At 50.1% G+C, this 9,547-nt stretch overlaps 1 protein-coding gene across 2 annotated transcripts in view; it reads right to left on the bottom strand.

The window, feature by feature from the left end:
- The window catches only part of LOC119285837 (myosin-binding protein 7-like), a 16,030-nt gene extending 7,184 nt beyond the window's left edge, over positions 1 to 8,846 (bottom strand). Inside the window, exon 1 of one of the 2 annotated variants that reach the window (XM_037565169.1) lies at positions 7,341 to 8,846. In XM_037565169.1, the coding sequence (XP_037421066.1) occupies positions 7,341 to 8,513 (1,173 nt within the window). In that variant the 5' untranslated portion in view covers positions 8,514 to 8,846. The remainder of the gene's footprint in view (positions 1 to 7,340) is intronic. The other variant, XM_037565168.1, reaches the window with a different exon arrangement.
- Between the last annotated feature and the right edge of the window lie 701 nt (positions 8,847 to 9,547).

Here is a 9,547-nt window from a genome sequence, read left to right as displayed (position 1 = left end):
CCCGCACCTTGCCTGCCCCGTCGCCGAGCGCGCGGTCGCCGCTCCGGTCGCCCGCCGCCGCGCCGCGCCGGATCCGGCCGGATCTCGCCGCCCCGTCCCGCCGGCGTCCTCTCCGGCCGTCTTCTCCACCAACTCCGGCAAGTCTCTGGCGTGCCTCGGTTTCCGTGCGAGGAACCCTAGATCCATTTCGGAGGGGTATAATTTCTCCGAGTCTTTCTGGGATACATTTTATGCCCTTGTTCGTGATGCCATAACTCCTCATCCGTTGCTCCGTTTTGTGCATGCAATATATCGAAATGTTCATCAGGATGTGCTCTTTATTTTGTTCCATTGTGACCTGCTTGTTTGTGTCCATCTTGATGCCCAAATCGTTGATACAAGAGTGCTATAAAATGTTAGATGTTGATTCTTATTAGATTATGAGCATTTGTCATTTTTGCCATGATTATTGTGTGCTGCATATGGGCATGAGCTCTACATGTGTTTTGGATATGCCATGCCATCTTTACAGGGGTGTATACCATGTATTTTTGTGATCAATGTGGTGACTAGCACAAGCATGCAAAGTAGCTCTCGTAATATTGCTGATTTCAGAGACTTAGAATTTCACCAAGTCTTTGCTCTGCTGTTATTTTTATGTCATGTATTCATATTGCTACAGTGAGATCCATGCTTCTTTTGAGTATGTTCAGTAAGGATGATTTGGACATATGGTTATGCTCTATCCATCTATGCCCCTGTTTGCATTTATGAAGTGCCCTAGCATGACTTAATCTTGCTCTACTTTTGCTATAAAATGTTTCTGGCAGATTGTTTACATGTTAATCAATTTTGCCATGGTTGTTGTAGTTGATCCAAGCATGCTATAAACTTGTTCTTGCCATGGTTAGCCTTATGAACATGTCTTCTTGCTGGTAGTATGCTTAGCTTGTCATGCAATGCCCTGTGGTGAGTGAATCGAGCTCGCAAATAGGCCTTCATAATTCTGTTTATGCCATGCCCAGTTTTCTGTTAAGTCTGAATCTGTTAACGAAACTTGCTATGTTTACATAGGTGCCATCATATCTTCTCATCCTTTTTGGCTTATGGTCAGTAAGGGACTTTTGTTCTATGCTTTGAGTAGATTCATGTCATGCCTTGTTTTGCTATGATATGTTCCTGTAGCATGTTGTTAGCTTGCTCTAAACATGGCTTCCTGATGTTAATTCCTGGCATGTTGTTATTTTCTCTAAGTCTGTGATGCTGATATCTTTTGCACTTTTGCCATGCTTGTTTGAACCTGCTCTTGTGTGATTTAGCCGTAGCTCAGTGTTCATATTTTGTCAAGCATCTTGAGTAGATCACTGCCATGTGCTTTGTTATTATGTTGGAGTGCAGTAGCTTAGTTTCTTGTTGCATTCTAGATGGCATCGTGTTGTTAATCGCAGAATTGTGCCATTCTTGTTTTGCTTGCCATTTGCAAACCGTGCATCCGATTTCGGTGATCTTTATATCGATTTCGGCCGAAATCAACTCATCTTTCCAGCGGCGCACTTGGTTTGCCAAGTTGATGCCTTGTTCAATCTTTCCCTTCCGGAGCACGCATATGTATTGCTTATCACATCCCGCATGTCATGGCATGTTTTGCATCATGTTGTTTGTGCATTGCACCGTGGTTGATTGTTGTTTCCTTTGCTTGTGTTCTTGCCTTGGGTAGAGTCGGGAGATGAGTTCGTGTTCGAGGTACCCTTGAGTACGCTTACGAGGATCAGGCTTTCGTCAACTCAGAGAACTTTGCAGGCAAGACGACCATACCCTCGAAATCACTTCTATCTTTGCTTGCTAGTTGCTCGCTCTATTGCTATGCCGCGATACCTACCACTTGCTATATCATGCCTCCCATATTGCCATGCCAAGCCTCTAACCCACCTTGCCTAGCAAACCGTTGTTTGGCTGTGTTACCGCTTTGCTCAGCCCCTCTTATAGCGTTGCTAGTTGCAGGTGAAGATGAAGTTTGTTCCATGTTGGAACATGGATATTGTTGGGATATCATTATTATTTTGTTTACTTTAATGCATCTATATACTTGGTAAAGGGTGGAAGGCTCGGCCTTATGCCTGGTGTTTTATTCCACTCTTGCCGCCCTAGTTTCCGTCATACCGGTGTTATGTTCCTTGATTTTGCGTTCCTTACGCGGTTGGGTTATAATGGGAACCCCTTGACAGTTCGCTTTGAATAAAACTCCTCCAGCAAGGCCCAACCTTGGTTTTACCATTTGCCACCTAAGCCTTTTTCCCTTGGGTTCTGCAGACTCAAGGGTCATCTTTATTTTAAACCCCCGGGCCAGTGCTTCTCTAAGTGTTGGTCCAAACTGGGCGATGTCCGGCGCCCCCTGGGCAACCAGGGTCTATGCCAACCCGACGTCTTGCCCATCCGGTGTACCCTGAGAACGAGATACGTGCGACTCCTATCGGGATTTGTCGGCACATCGGGTGGCTTTGCTGGTCTTGTTTTACCATTGTCGAAATGTCTTATAACCGGGATTTCGAGTCTGACCGGGTCTTCCTTGGAGAAGGAATATCCTTCGTTGACCGTGAGAGCTTGTGATGGGCTAAGTTGGGACACCCTGCAGGGTTTTGAACTTTCGAAAGTCGTGCCTGCGGTTATGGGCAGATGGGAATTTGTTAATATCCGGTTGTAGAAAACCTGACACTTAACTTAATTTAAAATGAATCAACCGCGTGTGTAGCCGTGATGGTCTCTTTCCGGCGAAGTCCGGGAAGTGAACACGGGTCTTGTGTTATGCTTGATCGTAAGTAGTTTCAGGATCACTTCTTGATCACTTCTAGTTCACGACCGTTGCTTTGCTTCTCTTCTCGCTCTTATTTGCGTATGTTAGCCACCATATATGCTAGTGCTTGCTGCAGCTCCACCTCACTACCCTTTCCTACCCATAAGCTTAAATAGTCTTGATCTCACGGGTGTGAGATTGCTGAGTCCCCGTGACTCACAGATACTTCCAAACAGTTGCAGGTGCCGATGATACCAGTGCAGGTGACGCGACAACCCAGCTAAGTGGGAGCTCGATGAAGATTGTGTTCGTTGTGTTGTTTCGTTTCCCGTTGATCAGTAGTGGAGCCCAGTCGGGGCGATCGGGGATCTAGCATTAGGGGTTGTCTTTCTTTATTTGGTTCCGTAGTCGGACCTTGATTCTATTCTGGATGATGTAATGCTATATTCATGTATTGTGTGAAGTGGCGATTGTAAGCCAACTTTTTATCCCTTTCATATTCAGTACATGGGATGTGTAAAGATTACCCCTCTTGCGACATGCCTACTATGCGGTTATGCCTCTAAGTCGTGCTCCGACACGTGGGAGATATAGCCGCATCGTGGGTGTTACATGATACTACTGATAGAGAAGAAAAGGGCAGCTTCACAGAAAAGATTCAGTGCCTCTCGTTCCTTCCTCGCTCGTGTTCATAGCTTGTCGCTTGCTCATAGCTCATAGTCCAAGCAAAACTGTCCACAATGTGTCTGCTTCTGGTCGTTGTTGCTTCCCCGCATGCTCGCGTGCTGCTCCCTTAGATCAAAAGCCTCTACCACATCCCGCTGCTCCCGCCCAACCATCACCCCCTTCTGCTCCGCCTCGATCTGCCGGCACTCCACCTCGGTCCGCCGGTTCCAGGGCTGCTTCGCTCTGATCCACCGGCCCATTGACCAGTTGTTCCAGTCCGGCTCCCGATCCATCCGCTGGGCTTGGTCTACTGTTAAGCCACCGCCACTTCCGTCCTGTGCGGGCTGCAAGCTGATTTGACAGACCAGTAACCTCCGACTGCCATGTTCGTTGGTTCCTGGTTAACTGGTTTCACCTCAATTTGTTCAACAAAAAACAGATACAATGTATATGTTGTCAAGCTATGTCATCATTCCACGTTGCCCAGTAAGTTTTGATGGTACTAACACACCAAGTTTGTCGCCTTCTTTCGCTTTTATATGTGTGGTATTTGTCTCTACGGTGTTTTCCTGGCGAGGTCTCATGCCCACCGTGCCTGGTTCCTCTTGAGGCTCCTACTCCTCCGACGCCACCGGCTCTTGATGCGGATGCTCCTAAGGTTGCCAAGGACGCATCTAAGCTTGCTGATGAGACTGTGGTTTGTGCTTATGAGCAGCAGGTTTTGGCCTATGAGGAGGCTCTTCCGTCTTATCGTGATGCTCTGTCTACTTACACTCGATGGTTTGATGTTGATGCTTGTGTTGCGTCTATTCTTACTTCCAGTGTTCTGCCTCAGTTTGCCTCTGAATTTATGGGCCTCGCTACCGTCTTCGGGTTGTGGACATGTTTTTGCCAGTGCTATCAGCCCTCTGGTGACGCCTTATACGTGTGCGTGGTTCCCCAGGAGCATGCTCTTCAGCAAGGTGTCTCCACTATTGATGATTCCTTTTTTTTTGAGATCCACTATTGATGATTCCTACGCACATAGTTTTGCTATCTGGCGCCAGCTTGACTCTCTTCGCGCTGCTCGTTGTTGTACTTGCCAGTGTTGCCAAGTTGTGCTATCAAGCTTGGAGTTTCATCGCGTCTATGAGTTCTTGCCTCGGCTTCGTAAGGAGTTTGAGTCACTGTGTGCTAAGTTGTTTGCTCATGTTCGTATCTCTTCTTGAGGCACTTTCATAGATTTGGGCTAATGAGACTCGTCTTTGTGGTGCAAGTTTCATTGATGTTCCCTCGTTGGTCGCTGCTTGAGCTCCTGCTATGCCGTCTGCCGCACCGGTTTTTTCCCGCTCCAGTGCTCCGCCACTCCTCCTGGTGGTGGTGAGGACCGCTCTCGTACTCATTGCGGATACGCAAAAAGTATGGTCACCCCGAGCTTGATTGCTTCTTGAAGAACCGACATCTATACCCGGCGCGTACAGCGACTTCAAGGACTTGTGCTTCTATCCCAGCCCCTTCAACAGTGTCCCTGACTGGGACACTAAGCAAGATATTGTGCGACTTAGGCATCTGCTTGCAGCTTTGGGTTCTTCTTCAACAGAGTTTACTGGTCTTTTTGCTGACTCTTCTAGCTCAGAGAGACCACCCCCTTCATTGTCAGGAACACATCACAAGAGCTCTGCTTGGTTTTGGCCCTCGCCGCCATGATTTTCTTCCGCTCCCATCACCCTAGTCTATATGCGCTTTCTAGTTTTCTATATTCTCCGCTGCGTCCACCAAGTCCATTGCTCTTTTTCGTGTTTCTCATGTCATGTGAGTTCACCAAACCTTTGTCCATCAGCCTCTTTTTTCGGTCCTTGTTGTTTTCTATAGGATTTTCGTGGCTCTCTTTTTCCATTGTCGATCTATGCCGATTCTCTTGTCGCTGAGCTTCTTTTGCCGTCGGTTTTCTTGGGCTATGATTTTGTGTGCAATGCTTCATCCTCTTGTGTGCCATCTTCTTTGACAACCCATCTTCTCTTGATATTTCTCTTGTATCTTCTACTGATGTGGTGTCTTCCTCTGATGCACCATTTTCTCGTTATCCCCTTTGGCTTGACTCGACAAGTTTTGAGAACTCTTCATGCTACGACAACAATGTCAAAGACGTGGATTTTGGATTATCACTTTCTTTGTAGGGTTACACTTCTTCAAATGCAATGCTATTGCATATGCTTTGCATTTGAGGGGGCTGGTAAGGAGTGTTAGTATTGGTCTAGGAGTCCTTAAAAAGCTATGTGTTTTTCCTTGAACCCCAAGTCTTGTGTAATATATATAAATGCAGTAGAGATAAGTTGTATCCATAACAAAAGGCATGTTGCGCTTTAACAGTGGTACACCTCTGCAGGGTTAAATAATCTATCTGAGTAGTTGTGTCCATGGTTATGGACTTGGAGATGTTGTATTTGATCAGAGAACAACTTCAACCAAAATTGTGTCTTGAGGATTCTTCTTCGTGTGTATACGAAGGGGAATGCAAGGCCGTGTTATGTTTGCGGTTAGGTTAGGTGGATATAATCATTGTTTTTAAGACGTCCTGCCTTGGACGCTTAGGCGATAAGGCATCCTGGCAGCGCCTTATAAATATGCCCGCCTTAGGCGCTAGAGCGGGTGGTGATCGCCTTAGGTCGCCTTACCGCCTTAAAAACAATGGATATAATAGATGGACCATTTACGCTATCTTACCTTGGGTACGCTCTCTTTCCTCATCTCTAATAGACGCAAGTTGCAGCGTGTCTCTATAGGATGCTAGTGCTTGCTGCGGCTCAAACCTCCTCATTTTTTTAGAACAATGCATACTTAGAATAGATCTGGTGTAAGTCTTGCGGAGTACATCATGTGCTCACCTTGTTTTTCAACCACCATTTGTTGCAAAGGACTACTCCGACTTCGACGGTGACTACTATGTTGAGCTTGCACGCCATGAGTGGACCAGAGGTTCCCCGGTGGCTGGCTGAGATTGTGGGCAGGATGTTGTTTATTCCCGGCCCTCTTAGGCCATTTGCTTTTTTGACTGCCCTCAAACTATTTGATCTTTTTCTTGGATGATGTAACCTTGGATATTTCCGGTCTCTAGATGTAATACTTATTCCCTTCGTCAAAGTTGTACTAAATCAGCGACACTTATTTTGGGACGGAGGGAGTATTATTTTAGCTCATGTGAGCATCGTTCCTATGTTATATTACCGTTTGAGTCTTGTGATGATACAACCACGTAAAAAAACATAAGTGTGTATTAATGCATGTACATATCCTCAGTTGGCAGAAAGCTAAATTTGGAATAGTTCCAAATCCGGGGTCCGACACCGGCCCAGGAGCACCAGGCGCAGCGTGGATGGATAGTGGGGACGCAGCGGCAACGGCTGCATGGAGAGGGCTTGGGCACAAGGAAATGTGAGAGAGGATCCAGCCCGCACTGATGATAACCAATCAGCAGTCAACTCGGTCGGGGATTACTAAACCGGCTGGTTAGTGCAATAACCGGTTTTAAAGTTGGGAGTTGAACCTTAAACCGAGTGGCAAGTTTAGGGTTATAAAGTGAACTTTTCTCCTTAAAATATCCAAATATCTAAATAAGCTGAGCCACTGCAGTAGTGCAACCACAAATATTCCTAATTTGATAAAGGACTACAATTATGATTTTCCGCTAGTTATATAGAGCAATAAAGCACTTCTAATAATTTACTCTGATCATATTCAGCACACATATAGCAATGCCTTGTTGCATGTCTAGATTATTACTATTATAGTGTGTGTCGTTTTCTCAAAACCCAGTATTACAACATGAAGAAATGAAGAATACTTAAATGTACCGGTTTACTTATAACTCATGGATCACTATGAACAAACTAAGAATTTATAGAAGCACGAGACCAGCTGAGTTTACCTTAATTGCGGTCACAATGAAGAATTTCACGCAGAAAGGCTGCCTCTTCACCAACTTCCTCTTTGGCGCTACTACCGCTTGCGGCACTGGATGCAATTTCAATGAAACTGCAGGCAATGGTGCTGCCTCCTCGCAGAGCTGGTGAGCGATATCCTTGAGCATCACAACCTGCGCCTTCTCTGCTCCCATTGACATGATTGCATGCCGCATCGACTCCCGATCTGCCTCCAGCGCTTGTAGCCTTGCACTGAGCTTTTGTATCTGCTGCTCCTCAGCCCACGCCCCAACCCCATCAACAAAGCCCACGTCGTTCCCCATCGGTGTCTGAAAGTAGCAGCAGTCCTCAGGTGCGGCGACAGGCACGCGATGCACTGCGTCCACAGTGTACACCCGGTCGCAGTCATCATCCAGTTCCGACACGTCCTGCTCCACCACGTACGTGAACTCATCAGCCGCTGCAATGCCGCCATCATACAAGCTGTCATTGGAGAGTGCGCGCCCATGGCGCTGGCGCCGTGGTGAAGAGCAGATGACCCCCTTATGGGCATCTCGGCCGGGCATTGTATAGAGCATGTGGTGGGTGCGTGGAGTACCGACGTCGGAGGGCGCAGGATAATCGAGGCATTGGATGGAAGGGTAGTCGTCAGCGAAGAGGTTGTCCCCCGCGGCGGCTGTGGGAGATGAGGGGAGGAACGACGGGGAGAGGAACCCGAGCTGGATGAGGCGGGAGCGGCACACCCGGAGCTGCTCCGAGAGCGACTGGATGGAGGCATCACGCCGCGCGATGGCGTCGTGGAGGGCGGCGACCTCGGAGGCGTCGTGCGCGAACCGCTCCTCGGCGAACCGCCGGAACTGGCGCGCCTCCATCATGGCCTCTGACTTGTCCCGCTGCAGGCGCAGGATCATGGACATGGCCTCGCTGGCGGCCTCGGCAGCGGCGCGGCGCTCCGCCTCGAGCTCCTCCTGCAGCTCCACCATGCCGCTCTGCTGCCACGCGACCGCCTCACGCGGCGCGGCCGCCTCGTCGCCGGGCCCCACCCGCGCGACGGCCTCCGCTGGCAGGTTCCGCTTGCGGAGCGTGACGCGCGCAGGGGCGGCCGTCACCGGCGCCTGGTCATCCCCGCTGCCGCATAGCGGGCACGCGTCGCCGTCGCCGCCGGGGTCGCTCGCCATGGCGGAAGAAGGGCACGCCACAGGCAGGCGCGCATGCGTGGTGTAGGCGCCCGCGCAGGAGGCGAGGGCGGCGTTGGGGCGGTTAGGGTGAGAGGGTGCGGTCAAAGCCGAGGAGAGGCGCGGCGCGAAAGGTGGCCCCGAAGCGAAGGAGTTTGCGTCTCGATGATTTCTTTTCCATGCCAAGTCTGGGGTGGGCGGTCTGGTTTTGGGCAAGTTTGAGGGTGCTCTGCTGGTGCGGGTCTGGCGGGAGGGGCAGTGCGGCGCGAGATTTGGATGCTAGGGCAGGAGCGATGGGTTTGGCTTGGGTGGCTGTGGCCGCCCGCCGTGCCGGAACGGAGGCTGCTGGCGATATTTCTGGCCGGGGCGGCTGGAGAATGAGTGGTGTGGCAGGCTTGCGGCAAGGGCATGTACAATGATTGATGAGATAGTTTTATGTTAAATTTTGCATGTAATTAGAGATGATAAAAAATATCTATAATGGGTCATCTATGGTGAAATGGCTCTCCTCTCCTCCCCCTCCCCCCTTTCCTCCTCCTCCTTCTCCTTCTCCCCCTTCCTCTCCCCGAGGTGCCCCGCTCCCTGCTGACCTTGCTCCGGCGACATCTTCCCCCTCTCCCCGTGCCGTCCTTCGGGCCCAGCTCCTTTCCCTCCCCTTCCTCGTCATCGTCGCGGTCGTCGGTGGCCTCGGCGTCGCCCTTCGGATCTCGTTTATGGGCTCTTGGCGATGACGGTGATGATTCCTCTAACGAGGAGGCCGCTCCCTCGCTGGTGCCCCCGCTGTCGGCGCTGGCGTCCAAGGGCACGCCCCGTCCTTGCAAGTTTGCAACTGGGGGGCAGGGGCGGCCGGTGGCGTCGCCGGAGGGGGGCGCTGACTGGCTTCGCGTTTCTCGCCGTCGTCGAAAGTCTGGTAAGTTCCCCTTCCCATCTGCGGCCTCTAGGATCCTTGGTGCGGCGCTGGCCATGGTGAGGGTGGTGGTCGTCGGTGTGTGCTTCCCTGGCTCGTGCGGCTCTCCGGCCTTCCCTACTCCTTCTTC

This window comes from Triticum dicoccoides, chromosome 4A (assembly GCF_002162155.2).
Source record: "Triticum dicoccoides isolate Atlit2015 ecotype Zavitan chromosome 4A, WEW_v2.0, whole genome shotgun sequence".
Classification (NCBI taxonomy): domain Eukaryota; kingdom Viridiplantae; phylum Streptophyta; class Magnoliopsida; order Poales; family Poaceae; genus Triticum; species Triticum dicoccoides.
Note: the sequence above shows the minus strand (reverse complement) of the source record. Positions and strands in the feature narration are given on the sequence as shown.